The following is a 22,351-nucleotide window of genomic DNA, read 5'->3' on the forward strand; positions in this document are numbered from 1 at the left end:
AAAACTGATGAACTGTTCTGAACTGATGTTTATCTGACAAGGTGATATTAAAACAGAATTTAAGATTTGTTTCTATGCTTTTCAGCTATGTGTCACTCTGCTGAAAATATCTTAAAAAATATAATTTGAGTCAAAGAGAAAATATAATGCAAAGCAGTGATAAAATTATATTAAATTATGAAATACCCCATATTTCAAAGTCAATTTTTAATGGGAAGCGAAAGACAGATCTTATGAAGGTATAAAATATCAATACATTATATTTTCCAATTTTTACATGTTTTTTAACTTTGCGGTTATAGTCATATAATCGTTATTATACTTGGTACATAGCTTCTTACTCAGACTCACAGCTGTCAATCAATTTATGGTTAATCCCTTTTTACTGAATTTCATGGTTGAAGCATTACAAATATCTGAAGGCTTTATCTATTTCTGGGGAATATTTATATCTTAAGTAGTTTTTACTTACCTTGGGATTGTGGATGGTATCAGTTATATCATGCAAGTATTTTCAACCTTTCAACATTGTAACACAATGTTGTCATCTGCTGGGTACAATTAAGCTATAAAAGAAAGCACTCTTGCCTATACACACACATCTCAAACTGCTTTAAATTTACACTTCTCTGTGGGCTTTATTCACAGTTATTATAATGTACAGGTGACTGTGCATTTCTAGAAAGCATTCATTTCGCCATTGTGTTTCGTTACCAAGTTTAAAGAAATAAGTTTATTTATAAGGACTATAGTTCTAACCATCCTTGAAAAGGTTTCATTATATACCTTCACATGTTGAGTAAAGTAACACATACGAAAATGCCGCCTAACTTACTATACATTGTTACACCTACGTTTCTATTCTGGCAAGCTGAATGTTGCTAAAAAGAAAATTCTTGTAGGGCTACCGTATTCAAGTCCCAGCATTTTGTGAATGTTCAGTAACTTCAAATAGAACTTTCAGAGAGTTAACTTAAGAATCCAAAGATGATGCCATTCTAGGTCCCACAGAGGAGCCCCAAGTTCAAAGAAAAGTCTTCCTCTGATGCAGAAGATAACATAAAAGAGTAGATGTCAAGGTGAAGGTAGCAGGCACTCCAGTAGCAATGTAGCTTTAGTGACATCAAATAATGCCAATATCTATCAAAAACTGGAAATGTGTTTTTAAAAAATATCCAGAGTCCATGGTACAGTGAGTTCTTGCCTTGTTGACACCTTGATGTAGAATTTTCACCTCCATAATTGTGAGAGTAAGTTTGGTCTTTCTTTCTTTCCTTTCTTCTTCTTCTTCTTCTTCTTCTTCTTCTTCTTCTTCTTCTTCTTCTTCTTCTTCTTCTTCTTCTTCTTCTTCAGCAATCTTGGACTCATCCCTCTCTTATTTTAGGCATGGCATCATATATGGAAGCCTGTCTTCAAACTCACTGTGTACCTACCTGAGAGCTGAGAATGATTCTTTCTAATCATCTTAAAACCATCTCTCAAGTGCTGAGATTTTAATTATTCACCACCATCCTTGGCTTTATGTGATGGTGAGTACGAGCTCAGGACATCATGTGTACTGAGCAAGCATAGTTCAAACTGAGATACATCCCAGAACATAGTATTCCCATTTTCATGCAGTTTTCTGTGCTGTCAGTTACCTTCAATTGGCTATGGTTCAAAATCAAAATATAAGTGCAAAATACTAAAAATAAACATACGGATTTATAATTATGTGTCATTCTGAACAGCCTCAAGAAATATCTTGTCTTTCCCTTCCACTCTGAGACTTCAATGATCACCTTCTTATGTGGTTTGGATCTAAATGATATACTCCATACAGCAAGTGGCCATATTGTTTTCCAGACCAGTGGTTTCAATATTAGTGTGCTTTTTCTTCAAGGAATACATGCAGTATGTTATATTACAAACATGTAAGAAGAGAAATGCTGGCAACTTGGACATGCCATGGAGAGGATTTTTAAAACATTTCACATGAAAAGGGAAGGGTTCTTGACAATAAGAAGAAAATGTTTAATGGTGGTGGTAACAGCTACAGGAATAGCACATCTTTTCTTGAAATGACTAAAAAGTAAAATAAATGGAGTTATCTTTGCCATCTCACCTCAAACTGAAAATATGGCCATATTAATATGTACTTAGTAAACATGAAATACATAAAACTTGTATATACGTATATGAAAGGTTAATATGGTATATGTGGCTCAAAAGTAATCAGGATTTTAAATATCCAGTTGATTTTAAAATATATTTTACTGAATAAAATAGATAACTATAAATAAATAAAATAGGATTACTATAAATTGTTTTTTTGAAATTTATGCCTAAATGTGTATTTAAAATGCTTATAAACCATAAGTAATTGAGAAGTCCTACTAATTGTAACTTTTACAAATGCTAGAGTATGTGCTACATGCACGAAGTTACTATGAAGTGGGTATACACTATTAATATTAGCCTTATCACTTAAGCGATACTGAGTCTCATGCTGGGAATGAAATGGAAGAATGAGTCGTGATCAGGACAAAAAGGAAAAGTTCAATTTACCTATATAACAAAGACACTCAAATATTGTGGGGTATATAAATTATCACCTCCATCAAACTCTGATTAATCCCTTCTTTCATATTTAAAGAAGCACTATTCATGTTAAAAACAGTAATTCCAAAACTGTGACTTAAGAAAAAATTAAAACCGTACTGCATCAATGATAAACACGGTACAGAACTTAAACCTAGTACAGAAAACATTCCTAAAAGAAGCACAGTTTCATAATTGGAAAATGAAAAGTGCTGCTTATTACAACAGACATAAAATATGGGACCAGAGGTAAGTGTAAAAGGCAGATAGATTCTGCAGTTATGTGGCATGCTGGAGCAGACATACATTGATAAAACCTTTCTAGTAACTGTGTGCCTGACATGTACAAAAGCCAGTAGAGGAAACTGTTCTACCTATCCTGAGTTGGGAAGGTATATTAAAACCATGCACAGAGTCAGATCTCACTCTCCACTCAACGGTGGAGAATATCTTGCTCATCGGCAGGTGTGGGTAGGGGTTCGAAGTTTAGTGCCTATATTTTCCTTGGCTGGACCTCTTAGTTTGAGGAGGACACCGGGACCCAGATCCGCCTGTCATAAAGTTCTTCTTGTAGGTTTTTAGGACCCTCTGGATCCTTCTATTTCCCCATTCTTCCATGCTACTCTCACCTAAAGTCTCAATAGGATGTCCTTCCCTCTGAACCACTTTCCTAGTAAGTAAAGTTTTTCATGGGACATATCCCTGGCGGCACTCAGAAGAAGGATAACAAGTTATCAAGAAGAGACTCAATACCCTATGAGCGTATATAGGGGGATGAGGTTCCCCTCAGTCACAGTCATAGGGGAGGGGAGAAGGGGGGAAGTGGAAGGGAGGGAGGAATAGGAAGATGCAGGGAAGGGCTAACAATTGAGATGTAATATGAATAAATTAATAAAAAACAACCATGCAGAGAGGGTTTAGATTCTCTGCTTGCAATGTCCCCATGGACAGCTCATTCTCCACATGGAGAAGAGGAAGGGGAGAAGGGGACTGCCTCTGACAGGAACTCTGGTGCCTACACTTTGATCCCTGGCCCTTGGTGAAGACGTCCTGTAGGAACACAGAGGAAGGGGATGCAGGCTATCCAGATGAGACCTGATGGGCTGTGGTCAGATGGTGGGGGAGGAGGACCCCACCTTCAGAGGTCTAGGGGAGGGGAATAGGGCTGAAAAAGGAGGGAGGGTGGGAACAGAAAGATAAAGGGGAGGGGATTAAAATCAAGATATAATGCAAATAAATTCTAATAAAATATGTTAAACAAAAATAGGCACAGAGTTTGAGTAGTGAAATGAGTGTCCTAAAGAGCCGTATTTAGTGATCTATTTATTTCCCAGAGAAAGATAAAACTAAACATGTATCGACACATTCACCTCTCTATTACCACAATTGTAAAAAGTGTCCAGAAACACAATAGGCATTGGATAATACAAACCAGAAGAAACTGAAGAGAGTCAGTGTTAGAGCTTAGAGAATGTAAAAGATGCATGTTCACAGGTTTGTAGGAATTCAATTTGACTCAGGTATTTCAGTGGTTTCTCTACTAGTATACAAAACACAGACTGTTAAAACATGCCATTCATTGCTAACCTAACCATTTTTGCTTCAGTTTTTGCTTTCTGGTATCTGTGTATTTACACATTAAATCCAACACATTCAGTCTCTAATTTATGAGCTGAAAGAGGTTGGCAAGGCTTCCTCCTAAGGCCAGTGCCACAATACCTAAGACTAACACCTACAATATTGGAAAATTTCTAAGCTATATGTCTTACAGTCCTATTCTCTATCTTTATTTCTGAGAACTTACTGCTCATTCTTATGAAGAGCCTCTATGCAACCTTGAAAACAATCAATTAATGATGTTTTAAACATCTCTACTTTAAATTAAATATTAGACATTTTTATTTGAATCTATTTCTAGGAGTATAGAGTTAACTGAGTAAATGTAGACTACATCATTAAGTCTTGATGAATTCCAGCATAGAAAGATTTCTTTTGAACTGATACATTTTTCCTCAAAACTCTTTCAAGAATTGAGCTAAAATCATAAGATTCCTTGAGATTTTATCAGTCTTTGGTTATTTGTCATGCCTCCCTCCACCAGCTGTCTTAACTTCCTGATAGATACATTCATATACATTGATATGGATATATACAAGTATGGTAGTATATATACTTTGTAAGTATAGTATAATTTTAAGTATTATACTTATTATATATATTATAATTATTCAATATAACATTATATTATATGCAATAAATACATATATTAAATACTTATCATAATACATATGTATTTAAGTATTTTAATTATATGCAATATAATATATATTTTGTATAATTATAACATAATAAGTAATATGTATAATACTTAACATATATTATACTTACAAAGTATATATAACTTATAATACATGTGCAAGTATATAATATATAAAATATGTCTATAATATCTTAAAGGAGGTTATGTCATAAGGGCTAACAATGTTCTCCACAAGAACCATAGACTAATACAAATCCCAATACAAGTCCGGGAAAATACCCTTCTGAATCATTGGTAACATAGTCTAAGAGACTCCAAAAAAGCAAGCTGTTGCTTTTGGTTGCTTCTCAGAGATTGATGATACAGTCCTATTGCTGAAGAACTTCACACTAAGGTCAGAGGAACCTGAGTTTTCAAGCTGTATCTAACCTTAAAGCCTATTTCCTTCATTTTAGCCTTCATGGTATCAAGAAATACTATGCAAGCTTCCAGTGGAGGGAAAACAATAAATAGTCCTATCCAGTTCTAAAATATAACCTCTATACAAATGACCAGCATGGCAAGATACTCATAAAGGTTCAATACATGGCAACTCACATGGTGGTGGTAATCAACTATGACCTAATTAGACTTAAGGCTACATAGTAAGGGAAACCATGCCAGGTACAGAGACCTAGCTAAATTTCTGGGAAGTAAGCTTGGGGATCTTGGAAGAGAATCTACCACTTATCTGTATATCTATCTATCTACCTACCTATCTATCTATCTATCTATCTATCTATCTATCTATCTATCATCTATCTATCATCTATCATCTATGTATATTTCACCTCTCATCAATGAGCTTTCTCTTTCTTAGTCTTCTTGGCCCTCTAGTTCAGAAGTGAACTGGAGAGATACTCAATCTGGGCCCCTGGGTGACAAGACTTATCTTGAGCTGCCTCCTTGTCCTGATGCAGCTCTCTCTATTAACTTCCAGCATTGGAAGTCTGCTTGTTGTCGTCATGTTTCAGTGCTTTGATTACCTGCTGGCAATTATTAACAATAGCTAAATTATTAGCATTGCTAACTGAAAGAGTTACCGAGAAAAAAGGTGTATTCTACTGCAACAAAAGCTGGAAAATAGAGATCAATATAATGGCCCTTTTATTCTGCTAAAGAGTTTAAATAGAAACTTAAAACATGTTTAAAATTTATATCAAGTAATTATCAGTGTTGGCCGTTCCTTTGTGTTTTCATCAGGAAATGTATCTATCATCAATCTTTTCTCCAAATTGCTAATTCCCATAAAAAGCAAAATAGTTTCTTGAATTAGTTTGGTTTCTAAAACTGAAAAAAATCATTCTGATTTAACTTGCTCATTGACTTACTCGAACCACAAATAATTATGAAGTAGTTACTCTGTAACACTTATTATACCTATAGCAGTTGGTGTTTCAGTAGCACCTAACATGGGCGAAAATATTCATTTTGTTTATATCATATGATACACAAATAAAATCCAAAGTACAAGGAGGACAGATATAAAAAATGAACATTAATAATTAAAATCGGGGTATAAGACAATGAAAATGTAGATACAGAATAAATTTTCAAGAAACATGAAAATATATCCTTCTTTCAGACATTAAGAAGGCGACATATGAAAATGCCCTTTACATTGACCAAACTAACCTAAAACCTGCATGGCATTATTGAGGGTGCACCGAATTCCAAGGTCGCTATCTTCTCACACTTAATAACTACTCAGACAGTCCCTGGATGGCCTTGCTTCAGAGATGGCTTCAGTGGTGACAGTTTTTACTCAGCCAACTTCTCACTGACCAATCACAACACTGGAGCTTCTGAAGAATAGGACTGGGACGCCATGCTCCCAACTGTCAAGCAATGATGGAGTGTGATCACAAAGCACTGACTCAGGCTGGAGTATGATCAGGAATTGCTCTTAGGATGCTTAAAAATATGTATTGCTACTACTACTACTACTACTAGGACAACCAGTAGTTTTCCTATGTGGGTTGTTGGTTGTTTTTTCATGTGTGTATAGCCTACGCTGTCCTGAAATTTGCTATGTAGACCAGGCTGGCCTTGAACTCAGAGTGGGTTTTGAGGGAACAAAGACAAGGAACTAATGTTGTAGCATATTATAATCTCAAAAAGAAAATAAAATAAATGTGCACAAGGGCCTTTCAAATTGATGTGAGTTATGAAAATATTCTTTTTATGTTAAGAATGATACAAATGAACCCCTTAATTATAATGGTGAAAACAAAAAGGGGCAGTTGAAAGAAATAATGAAGGTAATCTATTACATGAAAGTAGAATTTAACGAAGAAATAGAATCACCAGATGAGATCACTGAAATAAAACAGAATACAAAATATGTAGAAAGTCGAACAAAAACTCCAGAGGTAAACGATACCCTAGAATACAAGACACAGACAAAATAATCTCAGTATTGAAGAAAAAGTTGAATAAATATATACTTCAGTCAAATAAAATGCTAAAGTAACAAAATATGTCTAAGTTCAAAACAGCCAGAAAATATTTGACACCATGAAAAAATTTCTACTAATAAATGGAATGATGGAAGAAGACCTACATGTCAAAGATGAAGAAAATGTTGTAATAATCATAGAAGAAACTGTTAGGACGTAAAGAAGAAAGTGACTGTTGAGCTTTAAAAAAAGCATTCAGGATAACAAATATACAACAACAGAAAATAAATTCAACACAGTGCAAAACAAAGAAATGATATTAACCTTTGTAAGTGGGAAAGACCAAGTAACATATAAAGGCAAGTCCATGAGCATAAGATCTGACTTCTCAATGGACACTGAAAATCAGAAGGGCCAGGATAGATATTCTTCAAAGTCGGAGACATCACAGGTGTCAGCCCAGACTACTATATTCAGCAAAAGTATAAACCAAGAATGACAGAAAAAGAAAAAACATTATAAAACAAAATTAAGCATCTATTAATTCAGCACTTTAGAAGGTACTAGGAGAAAATTTCAGCTGAAGATTGTAATCATATCCAAGGAGATACAGGGAATAAATAATCTCAGATCAGTAAATCAAACAAGGAGGGAAACACCCACATCACCACAACAAATAACAGGAATGAATAAACACTGTTCAGTGATAATCATCAACAAAAACGGTCTCAACTCAATAACAAAAGATACTGGTTAATAGATTGGATTAAAAAACAAGATACATCTTTCTGCTGTGTTCAAGAAACAAGTCTCACCATCTATGATAATATTAACTTAGGGTAAAATGATGCCAAAAGGTATTCCACACAAATGGAAACAGGAAGCAAACAGGCATAGCGATTTTAATATCTAGAAAATTTGACGTCAAATCTTAAGTAATCAGAAGAGGTAGAGAAAGATGTTACATATTCATTAAAGAAAAGCATTACCTAGAACATATATTAAACATTAATGCACCAAACACAAGGACAGCCAAGTATACAAAACAAATTCTACTACAGTTAAATTTACATATGCATAGTGGTTTCAGTACCCCAGCCTAAACAACAAACACGTCATCTGGATAAAAATTAAACAGAAAAATGCTGGCGTTAATCAACATCATAAATCAAATGGATGTAGCTGATCTGATTTTTTTCTTAATGTTCTATGGCATATTACAGCCAAACACACAGAGTACAGTTTTTTTTCCTCAGCAGTTCAAGAAAATGTCTCCAAAAGTAAACACATTTTTGAACACAAAGCAGGTCTCAACAGTTATAAGAAAATTGCAATAACATGGATCTTATTTATCCACCATGGACTTAAACTGGTTACACACAACAACAGAAACAGAAGAAAGTATATAAATTCATGGAAAAATGAGGAAATAAATACTGAAAGAAAACCAGATCAAGACAGAAATAAAAAAAGAAACGAAAAATCAGGTTTTCCTGAAAATAAAAACATGACATACACAAATGTATGGGACACAGGGAGGCACTTCTAAGAAACAAGTTCTTAGCTCTAAGTGTCTACAAGAAAATAGTAGAGATATTTCAAATTGTACTACAGTATTAAAAACATCATGCTATTGGTATAAAAACAGATACATTGTGATCAGTGATTTCAAATTGACGTTCACATACCTATGGACCCTTGATTTTTTTGATAAAGAAATAAAAAGGATGCATTAGCAAAATGACAGCGTCTTCAACAAATTGGTCTTGGTCAAATAAAAAGGCTGCTTATAGAAGAATGCAAATCAATCAATACTTATTCCTTTTCCAAAACTCAAGTCCAAATGGAATAGGACCTCAACTAATGTTAGATACCCGGAAAGATCTAATATAAGAAAGTGTGGACTAGTCCTGAACTCACTGGCACTTTCAGAACATGACACTGACAGCAGCACAGGCACTAATAAGAACAAGTAATAAGTGGGATTTCACAAAACTGAAAAGTTCGGTCTAGAAAGTAAACCATTATTCAGACAAACTACTATGCTACCAAAAAAGAAAGGACATTTTCCATTTATACATCTGATCAAAAGCTCAGTGCCAAAAGTATCTAAAGCACTAAAAATAAATAAGTAAATACCAAGAAAACATACAACCCTAATTAAAAGAAATATTCAGAGTTTCACAAGATCATGATTACCAAATGGCTGAGTTCACTTTAAGAAATGTTCAGTATCTCTAGTCATCAGTAAAATAAAAATTTCTTTGATATTTCACCTTTCACTCGTCAGAAAGACCCAAATATATATTGAAAATGGCAGTACATGCTGGCAAAGATAGAAGGTATGGGGAACACTCATTCATTGCTGGTTGAAGTTCAAACTTCTACAGTCACTATGGAAGTCGGTGTAGTCGCTTCTCAGGAAGCTGGGAGTAGATCTATCTCAAGATCCAGTTGCATCACTCTTGGGTATATACCTAAAGAGCTCCACATTCTGCTACAAAGGTATTTGCTCAGGCATCTTTATTACTGCTTTGTCCATAACAGGCAAAAATTATTATTTTTTAAAAATATATTTTATTAATTTATTCATATTCCATCTCAATTGTTATCCCATCCCTTGTATTCTCCCATTCCTCCCTCCCTCCCATTTTCCTCTTACTCCCCTCCCCTATGACTGTGACTGAGGGGGACCTCCTCCCCCTGTATATGCTCACAACAGGCAAAAATTATAAACAGCCTTGCTGACCCTCAAGTGATGAATAGATAATGAAAATATGGTACATTCACACAATAGAATATTATTCAGTTCTTAAGGAAAAAAACAAAATTATGAAATTTGTAGGTAAGTGAATGAAGCTAAAAAAAAAAAAACAAAAAACAAAAACAAAAACAACATTCCGAGTTAGGTAACTCAGAGCGCAAAAGACAATTATTATATTTCTCCTATAAGTGACTTTCAAGCCTTCAGAAGTGGTGCAATCTGTATATCCACAGAATTTTGCTTGATACCTGGTTAGGAACAAAAGGGGTGCAGGATTTCTAAAGAAGGAGAAATAGAATAGATCTTTATCATGAGAGAGGAGGCTGAAAAAAGAGAATTAAATGAGCATAGGGAAGGATAAAGGAAAAGGGAGGGAATATGGGAAAGGGCCATTTGAGGACCCATATTGTAACCTGCTAATGATGAAGCATTCTCAAATACATACACATATAAAAATTCATATACAGTCACCAAATAAGAGTGGATACAATGTCTTAATTGGATGTATTTATGTCTCCAGGTAATACCACCAATGCCAGGAATGGGTTATAGCTAGCTGAATATTTGGTCAAATAGCCCCAAAACAAACTCCCAAAATCTTAAGCTTTTGTCAAGGTCATTGTTTGTCTGCACAAACTGATGTTGCAGAAATCAATACTTAAATATCTCATTGAACACTGAATAGAATTGTTGACGATCGGGAGCCTGACCAATGTTTGCTGGACTCACTAGCAGAAGGGGACGTAAACCACTACCCATCTACAAAACATGACTTACAACACTGACTTGCCTTTGATTAATACTTATGCAATAATGGTTGGTTAGTACCATATCTACTATCATGACTATTACCATAACCAATCACTGTTCTTATTAGAATTAAAGCCCACTTCATGAGATAGAACTCATGTCTGGCACTTCTCAGATGCCCAAGTAACAGAGACTGGACCGGCCATGGGCCTAGAAGAAAACCAAATACTATTGTTCTGCTAGAGGAATATAGTAAAAATAAATAACTCCTGAGGAAACTCTGCTATGACCATAGATCAATGCTTCATTCAGCCATCATTAGAGACCAAAAGTGGACAATGTGCAAAGACTGAGAGATTTTGGAACACTTGGTCCTGAACTAGATATATTCTTGACTTCCTTCCTGTCAGGGCTTAGAGCTCTAGATGAAAGAAGAGACAGAAAAACTGTAGGACAGATGTCTCCAAGAAAAGTGATTTCTTTTCTAGACTATATAGGACTAATGCACAAATGAATTCTCTCTCTCTCTCTCTCTCTCTCTCTCTCTCTCTCTCTCTCTCTCTCTCGCTCTCTCTCTCACACACACACACACACACACACACACACAAAGAATGTGGCAGAACACACAGGGCCATCACAGGTTGAAGTTGAATGGCTCTCAATACTGACACAGGGAAGTGGACATAGGGTCCCATTCCTAATCAATGGTCCTTCTTGGTTTTGGCTTATATATTTTTTTATGTATGATGTGTTGTCTATTTATGTTTTTCCTGTTTAAAAGATAAAAAGAGAGGGACTAAAGAAATAGTTCAGTGGTTAAGAGCACTGTCTGTTCTTCCAGATGCCCTGAGTTAAAATCCCAGAAAACACATGATGGCTTATAACCAACTATAATAAGATCTGGTGCCCTCTTCTGGTGTGTATATGTAATAAATAAATAAATCCTTTCAAAAGAAAAAGAGAAAGAAATGACATGGAGTTAAGTGGGTGAGGCATAAGGAGGGCTTGGGACCATTAGGGGTTGGAGTATGATTAGGATTGTGAATATGAAAACAAATATTTTATAAAAAAATAATAAAAGTAAGCCAGGCATGGTGGTGCACACTCTTCAGCCCAGCATTTCAGAGGCAGAGGCTGGAGGATCACTGTGAGTTCATGCTGGCCTGGTCCACAAAGTGAGTCGAGCCACGGCTACACAGAGAAACCCTGCCTCGAAAAACCCAAGCCCTCCCCCAAATTATAGTCTCTACATTAAAAAAGTAAATTAAGGAGAAAAAATATTTCATCATCCTCTTATTTATATAGCTACTGTCAGATAAATCACAACTACAATGGAAATGGGCTTAAGAGCCAAGAAGAGACTTGATACCCTATGAGAATATACAGGGGGAGGTAATCCCCCTCAGGAACAGTCATAGGGGACGGGAATAATGGGAAAATGGGGGGGGGGAGGAATGGGAGGATACAAAGGATGGGATAAACATTGAGATGTAACAAGAATAAATTAATAAAAAAAAGAAATTTATTCATGTTACATATAAATGTGTGTATTTATATTGCAGAAGATAAAAATGAATTGAAGAGAAAAAGACAAAGTAAGACTTTAATGTCATCATTGAGCCATGTATTTTAATTCAATGACTCAGCAAAATGTCTTGGTTACTTAAGAATTTTTAATGCTTTCATGCACACACATTTAATAATACATTGTGATTTATTTTTCATGCCATATTTAGAAACAGTAAAAAGATACATATATCACTCCTATATAACTATATCAATAATAGTAATACTAGGTATGAGATTAGTCTCAGATTTGACTAGCAATAGAGTTATTTAATAAGTTACATGGTTTTATTTTTTCTTTTATTTTTATTTTTATTTTTTATTATTATTTTTTAATTTTTATTAATTTATTCATATAACATCTCAATGATTATCCCCTCCCTTGTATCCTCCCATTCCTCCCTCCCTCCCTCCCATTTTCCCCTTACTCCCCTCCCCTATGACTGTGACTGAGGGCGACCTCCTCCCCCTGTATATGCTCATAGGATATCAAGTCTCTTCTTGGTAGCCTGCTATCCTTCCTCTGAGTGCCACCAGGCCTCCCCATTCAGGGGACTTGGTCAAATATGAGGCACAAGAGTACATGTGAAAGTCAGACCCCACTCTCCACTCAACTGTGGAGCAGAAAGAGTCAAATGGTATATACTCACTTATATCTTCATACTAGCTCAAGGGGTATGTCCCATGAAAGTCTTCACTAACCAGGAAACTGGGACAGAGGGGGAGGACATACTATTGGGACTCTAGATGAGAGAAGCATGGGAAAATGGCAAAGTTGAAGGATCCAGAGGATCCTAGAAACACACAAGAAGAACATTATGATAGGCAGATTTGGGCCCAGGGGTCCCGCTCAAACTATGGCACCAGCCAAGGACAATACAGGCTGTAAACTTCAAACCCCTACCCAGAACTAGCCAATGGACAGGACATTCTCCACAGTGGAGTGGAGAGTGTGGTCTGACTTTCACAGTTACATGGTTTTACCATGAAAAAGACCTATATGTATTGAGTTATTAGTAAGTTAGTAACTACTTTAGAGAGTGATTTTTTAGGGAAATAGAATAGATTTTTGCAGGCGGAAATGAGAATAGGCATGATCATGAAGGGGAAATAGGGATGGACAGAGAAGTATAGGGAGAAATGATTGGAACTAGAGGACTTTTCTAGGGCAATGTGAAAACCTAGTGCAGTGTGATCCTCCCAGAACTTATGAAGGTTATATGAATGCGAACTCCTAGCAATATAAAATATGGAGGGTCAACTGGCCATCTTCTGTAACCAGAGAAGGCTTACAGTCGTGGCACTGGAACACCAACCCAGGCACAAAACCTTTGACCTACAACCAATTCTGCCTGCCAGATATACTAGGGGTAAAGATCTTATGAAAGTGTCCAAACCAATGATTGCTCTAACTTGAGTCCCTAGGCATGAGAGAAGCCCATGACCCACACTGGCCAGAAACCAAATACTGGATGATCCAGAGACTTAGAGTGGAACCAAACACAAGTGGCAACAACAACAACAACAACAACAACAACAACAACAAAAGTCAACATAATGATTCCTAGTGATATCCTGCTATACTCATAGATGGTGTCTAGCAAAGTTGTCATCTGAGAGGATTCCCACAGCAGTTGATGGGAGCAGAGGCAGAGAGCCACAGCCAAACATTAGCCCGATCTCTGAACCTTGCAGAAGGAGAGGAGGAAAGATTGTAGGATCCAGGATGGGTCCAGGACACCAGAAGAACATGACCCACAGAATCACCTACACAGGGCTCATAGTGGGTCATAGACTGACATGGCAATAATGAACCTGCATGGGTCTGCGCTAGGCCCTCAGCATATATGTTGTTTAACTTGGGTCTCCTCAATGACAGAGCATGTCTCGGACTCTTTTGCCTGCTCTTGGGAATCTTTCCTTTTACTTGGTTGCACTGTCCAGCCTTGATGTGAGAGTTGTCCCTAGTCTTATTGTATCTTGTTATGCCATGTTCGGTAGATCTCCCTAGTAGGCCTGCTCTTTTCTGAAGGGAAAGGGAGGAGCAATGGATATGCAGGAGGGTGGGGGATTGAACTGGGAAGAGTGGGGGAGGGGAAGCCACAGTCAGAATGTATTGTACAAAAGAAGAATAAATTTAAAATTGAAAAAAAAGTTTTAAATGTGGGATGGGATATATGGTAGTATTTATAAAAGTTATATAGATATATCCTGTCATGTATACTAATTTTATATATGTAAATAAAGTATACATATATGTAAATGTATAATACATAAGTCATAAATATTCAACTAAACCATGTCAGAAGACATGATAGTTTTTTAAAACATGTATTTGACGACACAATAGCATACCCAAGATAATAGCCATTATTTACATTGTACCTTGAGAGACTTGATAATAAGATTTGATCTGCTCTTCCAATTGTAAAATTTGAGAGAATAATGATACATGACACAGCTGTGTATGCCCATAAATATGTAGATGTAGGTGTGTACAAATCTCTCTATTACAAAGGTATTATTAGTTCTTTGATGCTTTAATTCTTCAACTTGTCTAGATACAAATCTATAGAGTACATGATTCTTCAAATCCCTACTGATACCATGTCTCCTCTTTAACAGAAATTTATCATAATAATAGGAAAAATGTTATGTCTATATAACAAAGATGAAAATTGCATTTTTTTCCTGTATCTTGACATTATGATTACACAATTACCAATGAAAAGGTTCACTCTATGATCCTTTATGTTAGGGCCTTGGAAGACAAGTCAAGTTAAATCTGTAGAAGCAATGCTCATTTTCTCATTTCTCTGAGACTCTAGAAATAATTGCTTCTTTCTTTGTTTACAAACTGTAGCAATAACTTTGGTAGTTTTAAATTAGGTTTTAATATTTAAGCCTGTTTTGAATTTATTTATGAACAAGACCTTTCTTGATAAAATAATTAGTAAATTTTCTTCAGGGAATGGAGAGAAAATATGTATTTCTCTACAAAGGATTACATAAAATTCAAGACGAATGCAAGACAAAGAAGAACATGAAAGCAGAGCTCTATTTCAGACCCCAAGGAAATAAAGTACAAAGATCAAGATGAGAGAGTAGCTCTTGCTCATTAGGAAATAGTCGCGTATGATATCATTACTTTCCAAAATATGTGAGTTGTAGAATAATTGAGCATAGTAAGTCATGCAGAATTAAATTCCACAAGAAAACAGAAAGCAGACCTAAAATAAATGTTACAGAGTTTAAAAAATAAAAGAAAACCCCTTAAACAGAAGTGATGATATTGTAGAGTTAATAATAAGTATTTTAAAGTTACAGGGAAAATATCTAATTATTGTACTCTTTCATAGGTGTACATTTTTATTATTATATTTTGCCATTAGTAGAACAACACCATAACTTTACAATATTATTAGTAAAAGACAGTGTTTTATGTAAACTATATGCAACAAGGTGTGCTTACTAAACAGTTAAACTGATAATTTAAAAATATTTAAAAACTTTTAAGAGACGAGCATCAGTGCAAAAGTGAACACCACAGGTTTCACAGGAAGATTATTTAAACCATTGAATCCAGGCAGTGTCACTGTCATGATTCCTGGTTTAAACTAACATCAAATGCACAAAGATTTAATTAAGTTATGAAATGTTAAATTTATAAACAAATGGAGAAGATTGTAGGTTTTAAAAAGTGTAATATAGTTAGCATTCCTAAGAACTTTTATAGTTTTTGATAAAAGGCATCCCTATCACATCTAGAACGAAGAATTTTGTGTCATTTTGATTTATATTTTAATTATCAGTGAAGTTTAATTTCCTTTCCTATGCCACTATTCTACCAGAATGGTCTGTGAAATTCATTTGGCTATATTTTAATCTATTCATTTGGGATTTATACTGGATTGTGTGTGATTCATTTTCTGAAATCCAGGTTATGTCAGGTGTATGTGTCACAAGTCTCATGTCTCTTTCATGTACTGCCTTTTCATCGCCATGATTGCTTTCTCCTGTGAAGGTTTCTTTTCTTTGATGTACTCATATCATTTAATTATTTTGCTGTCTGAGCTTTATTGTGATAGCCAAACAAACATTTCCAGGCTACAAGTCCAGAATCCAGTTGGTTTAATTTATTTCTAGGACTTTTATGTGTTGTAGAAAGGGGATATTGATCTACAATTAATACATACAATTATTACAGAAGTTATTATTTTAGCTGCTACCATATCAGTAAAAACACCTGCTAGACATTTAACCTGCCTATCCACTGGAAGTGGGCAGAACCTAACCCCCTAAGCAACCTTAATATCGCCCAGCTGGAAATCCCATGCCATTTGCTCTAATCATTTTTATCCAGGCTGCTTCTCAGCGAAAATCCTCATAGATACTTGCAATGATTTTCACCTGGGCTGCTTCTTTCCATCTCCTGACACTCAGAGCAAGCTCCTCCCTGCCATGTGTTTCTTGTTCCTGCTTAACCCATGGCTACTCTTGCTTTCTCTTTCCTTCTCTCCTGTTCCTCTCTCCTTGTGCCCCTCCTGTGATTCTCTGTTCTCTCAAACCATGAACCTTAGCTCTACCTCACTTCTGCCCAACCCAGGGATGTAGGCAAGCTTACTTAGATATTCAGGAATAATTTGGAAGGCAAGGTCACACAAATGTCATTTTGGTTCCATGAGGGTTTGGTCTTAGAACAGTAAGAATCTCTGGGGGCAAGCAACTAACATCTGGATACATGGTGGCTCCAGAATAAGTACCATATTGCATGTATTATTTTTGTAGGTTTCAATCCGTTTGGAAACGACATTTTAGTTGTTAAGGGGAAGATCCACAGAATCCTGTTGATTCTTTCTTAGAATGAATTTTGATGTTACTTTGGGAAAGTAAATTTCCTCAAATAGATACATATGAAACTACTATGTGATATAACACTCTCTTTTGGTTGTATATCCAAAATATAAGCATTATTTCATAGAAATCTGTGCACTGCCATGTTCACTGCAGCATATGCTAGCTAACAAATGGAAACAACCTTCATGTCCATCCGTAGAAAAGTAGAGAAGGAAATATTACACAAATTAATAAATACAGTGGAGCATTATACAGCCTTAAGGAAAGAAATGTTGACATCTGCAACAACATTGCATGATATATATATATATATATATATAATGTGAGTTATATATGAAATTAAAGAGTTTCCAGACATAACAACTGTGAGTAGGACAGGGATCACTGGGACATTGCCTGGGTTTGGAGAAAGAGAAGTAGTAATGCAAAGAGATTTGTGTCTCAGCTTTAGAGGAGGGCCGTCTACAGACATCCAGGATAGCATAATTATATAGAATATAGTAAACTGTATATTATAAATTTGCTATAAAGGCATATTATATATGCATATATAACAAAATATATACTTTTAAATTATAAACTCTATAATACTAAGATAATTCTAAAGTAAATTCAATGTTCGTAGGGAAAACAGGTCTAGTTTCACTAGAGTTCATAAGAATATATTCCAAAAACAAAATTAAACAATAAATCAGCTAAGTAGAGTCAACCATTGGTTATTATTCATTCTTATGTGTCAAAGACAAACTTATTTTGCAATTGAACAATACGTTTGGCGGACAACAGTATTAAACTGTGATGTGTCAGAAGAAATTATATTTAACTGGTCTTAGGCAGGGTAGGACCTAGTAAGGACTAATATCCAAATGTAAATAAAAGTGTGGTTTGGGACTAAGAAGGCATCTTTACAGAAAGTTCTAAAATTCAAAGCATTGAAGTTAAGGCAAAATAAAGGTATAAATTAGGCAGAGGAGGCTTAACAATCTATGCATCCGCCACTCAGTCATGTGAATTATAGAGGTGGAAGAACAAGTACAAAATGCCATATGGAGTGGGAAAAATGGAAGAGTTTCTTTTTCTCTCGTCCAAATGAGTGTAGGGCAGTATAATGATATGAAAGTTTAAACATAAATTATGGGTTTATCTGAAACTCTGTTGGCATATCTTAGGACAGTTGTTACCTAAGCTATAATGTTCACGTGTCATTGTGAGTCATCAAAGAAATTTACAAATCGACTTTTTTTTTTTTTTTTTGTCATAATCCTAGTTACTTCCAGCTTTTCTCAATTCTTCTAGAAAAAAAATTCCTTGTCTAGGTTAACAAAAAGAGTAGACGTCATGAGGCTGTGCTAGCTGAGAACGTTCCTTTCATAGAGCGAATTGGCTGTCCCTCATATGTGACCTTCAACAGAATCGCCCTCTTGGCCAGACTATGGCACCATGATAATTTACATATTTAAAAAATATAAAAGAGAAGAACAAGCTAGTCATTGGTAAAAGAAGTTTCTGTTCATAACAGCAAGGCTCTGTGGTGAAACAGGTCATCCCATATCTAGGAAACAGAGCCCTGAAGTGAAGAGAGGAAAGACTCCATGGGTTAGCGGAGGAGAAGCCATAGGCCAGAGGCGTGGATGGAGAATCCAGCCCAGATGAAGAACATTAGCAAGTATTTGGGATTATGGATGGGAGGCAGCTTGATAGAAGTCATTAAAAGCAGATGGCATGGGGTTGAGGCAGGGATCCCATGCCTGCCCTACTGTGGGAAGTAGTTTAGAGGCCAGATAAATATAACAATTGTCTGTGTCATGATTGCTTGCAAGCCGGGGCCTATAGGTAATACAGATAATTTGAAAAGCAATTCTTTTGCATATTCATTCCATGCAGGCCCCGGGTTGTTGTTTGGAGCTAACCATTCCCTGCCTTCATGCTTTAGGGAAACCTCACCGGGAAGCATCCTCAATCAGGAGTCTGTTTCACTACCCTTCCAGGTATTTTTTTCCAGTCAAACCGTATTCGTAATCAAGATTAAACTCACAGCTACAGTCATCTCTGCCATGCAGTCACTCTGAGTTTCCCCTTTAGCTTTGGAAACCATTTCCTCCTTTCATTTTTTTTCAGCCCTAATTTCTTTTCTCCATTACTTAGAAGCAAAATGTCTAGTGCTGACGTACTCAGGCCTTTTCCTCTTCAGAGTCCCTAATGGTTTCATCGCAGGACTTCATTTTTTTCTCTGCTTGTGTCTGGTCTGCTACTCTTCTGTTTGGTTCATTGTCAATCCAGTAAGATGTTCTCTGCAGTCTGCCCATGGAAATAGGCTCTGTACTCCTTGATCTGTCTCCCCCTCCTGGAAACATGTTGAGAAGCCCATATTCCCTTCTACCAATACGGACATTGGCACTTTCTATGATAATCACTAAAGGGCTCACTCTGTGCTTTAAAAATGAAAGTTAGTTGAAATATCATTACAATAAAATTATGGCAATTAAAAAAATTTTAAATATGTAATTTAACCAACCACATAATTTTTATCATTAAACTTGAATGTCATGCCTAATATTATAGATATATTTGATAATATAATATATTACCATGAAGAATTGTATTTCCAAAGGCCTCTATTTAATCCTCTTTTTTAATTTGATTGAAATATTTTACTTTCATTATTTTGAAACATTTTTCTCAATACTCTAATGTTCTGTGTTTCCATGATGTTGCTAGGATTTTCTTTGTGAGCTTATTTGAGGTTATTTTATTTTTCCTGTTCAATTTTCTGAGACAACATGATTCAAACTAGCTTATTACAGCCTGTCTATGAAATAAAAATGTAAACAAAACCCTTAATTATCTGGTTGCAGCATGAACAAAATATACTTCAAACACTTGAGCCTTCATTATTAGTATGTTCACTTGTTTGTTTGAAGACAGAATCTTAATAAGCATTTCAGGCTGGCCAGAACTTTGCTGAGGAGGACAGATATCCCTGGAACTCATGATTTCCTGCATCAGACTCCTAAGAGCTGGAATTGGAGGTGTGCACCATCATCCTTGGCTTAAAAATCATTGGGGGGGGGGGATATTGTAGACGCTACAGTAGATTGAACCTAATACAAGGAACATAGACTGCTACTGAGCTATATTCCCAATTCAATTTTCCATTAGTAAGAATTTAAGTTTAATAGGAAAACAAGCCTTTGTTGTATGGGATGTTTACCTGTTGAAGTAGGCTCTTCTTCATCTGATGCTATGTTAAAGGGAGGAAGATGGAGTGGACAGAAAAAGGGAATAATTGGGAAGTGGGAGGGAAAAAGGAGGGGAGAGAAAAAAGAAAACAGTAATATGTTTCATACTCCAAATAATCAGTACAATCCAGTAACTAATAATTTTGGCATATACTAGAATTTTTTTTTGTCAAATGGACTTTATTTATAATTAATGATAGGAAATTTAAATAAAATATACACATTAGTGCATGCATTTATTATGAAGGCCCATTTTCTTGTCATAGTTGACTTAGTATAATTCATGTAATTTTAACAGTTTTTTTCAAACTATTAGCTATATATCACATATAGATAATTTACTTTCTGTTTCCTATTCAATCGAAAGTCGTTGCCAACAGCAAAACCTTGTGTTCTGTGTGGCAGAACATGATTATTCTGATTCCACTGATTCCAAATCATATTGAATTTTTCTAAACATGAAGAGCACTCTAGGCAAACCATATTTAATCTCCTGTTTGTCATTCCCCCATGCCTTCTTCTGCCCAAACACTCAATCATATACATTCAGTTATAGACATGTACCACGCACATTTCAAGGTTCAGTAATGACGGATGCATATGTGATAAGGGAATAGAGATGTGTTTTGTTAGTTTGTTGAGACAAAGTTTCACTGTGTATTCCAGGCTGGCCTGGAATTCTATGTAGGGCAGGTCGGCCTTGAACTCAGAGTTGAACTGATAATACTTATAAACTTCTGTCCCAAGTTTAGGAATTACAGGTATGAACCATGAAAGTATAAAGGATGGCCTCAGGTAATTTTCTTATAGATTTTTGTATCCACATAAGGATAAACATGGAGAGTTAAAGAACAGATCGTAATATGGAAAGAAAAAAAAAATCCTACTTCAGTCTTTCACAACCCTGGAGCCAACTTCTGGGCTCCTTGTCAAACTAATTACTTCGAATCCTTTTAAATGGTCCTAATTTGTAGCAGGATAGAAATATTGCCGTGTAATATCACTGTGTGGTAACATAAACTAGAACTCATTAAAGTGTGACTCATGCTGACTCCCGCTTTGAATATGGGGGTGTCTGAGAGCAGGAAGACTTCAAAGCAGTAACCTTCTGTGGTGTGTGTGTTGGGAGGGAGCGCAGCAAATGTAAGAGTGGAGAGCAAAACCCGCAGGACTAGCTTCACAAATTCTCACGCAGTCTTCCAGTTCACCTTTGCATTCCCACACACGTCCTGTGTGGAGGGAGGCATGCCCGCTCTGTGCATAAGAGCAATTTGCCCAGAATATTACTGTTGAATAAGATGTCAAAAGCTAACACTACTTCACTTGATTCGTGATGTTTTAAAATAAACAATTATTCAGCTGAATGGCTTATCAAGTAGCTTTGTCCCCAGTCGGTTTGTTAATCAATGCATCCTGTGTAGCCAGGAAATATTCTCTACTCTTTCCACTAAAGTCCTAACTCCACGGGGCACACTTGAAACAAGCTTACTTTGTGTCCCTACAGTCCCTCCCTCTTCCATTTTGGCTTGCCTCCCTGGCACCTAAAGAAACGGATAGAGCAAACACATGACATGGAGACTATATATACTTAAAAAGCTGTTTGTTGCTGGATCGTGTCCAAAATATGTCATAACACATTCACAGGGGAAAGGTGTTGGTAGCTTCCTAATTCCTCAGTATATAGGTCAAAGAGGCCTGAGAAGTGCTGACTTATATGGGCCACTGAAAATATCTGCAGATTCCAGTGGGGAAAAAAATAAACATGCCTGTGGCTATTCGTTTGCATGTGTGAACTCAATTCCTTCACAAGGCAGCCAATAATTGAAGATGAAGGAAGTTATCAAAGTTCTGACTCACCTCAAATTTTGTCTAAAAACTGTGTATTTGAATTCTAGAT

General features: G+C 35.9%; 1 protein-coding gene across 2 annotated transcripts in view; it reads right to left on the reverse strand.

Annotated features, from left to right (window-relative positions):
* Positions 1-22,351, reverse strand: part of Edil3 (EGF like repeats and discoidin domains 3) — a 468,021-nt gene that overhangs the window by 285,999 nt on the left and 159,671 nt on the right. Inside the window, exon 3 of one of the 2 annotated variants that reach the window (XM_051172619.1) lies at positions 20,427-20,456. The exons of the other annotated variant lie outside the window; for it this stretch is intronic. Within the exon in view, the coding sequence (XP_051028576.1) occupies positions 20,427-20,456 (30 nt within the window). The remainder of the gene's footprint in view (positions 1-20,426; positions 20,457-22,351) is intronic. 2 annotated transcript variants of the gene reach the window in all.

Source organism: Acomys russatus, chromosome 30 (genome assembly GCF_903995435.1).
Source record: "Acomys russatus chromosome 30, mAcoRus1.1, whole genome shotgun sequence".
Classification (NCBI taxonomy): Eukaryota; Metazoa; Chordata; class Mammalia; order Rodentia; family Muridae; genus Acomys; species Acomys russatus.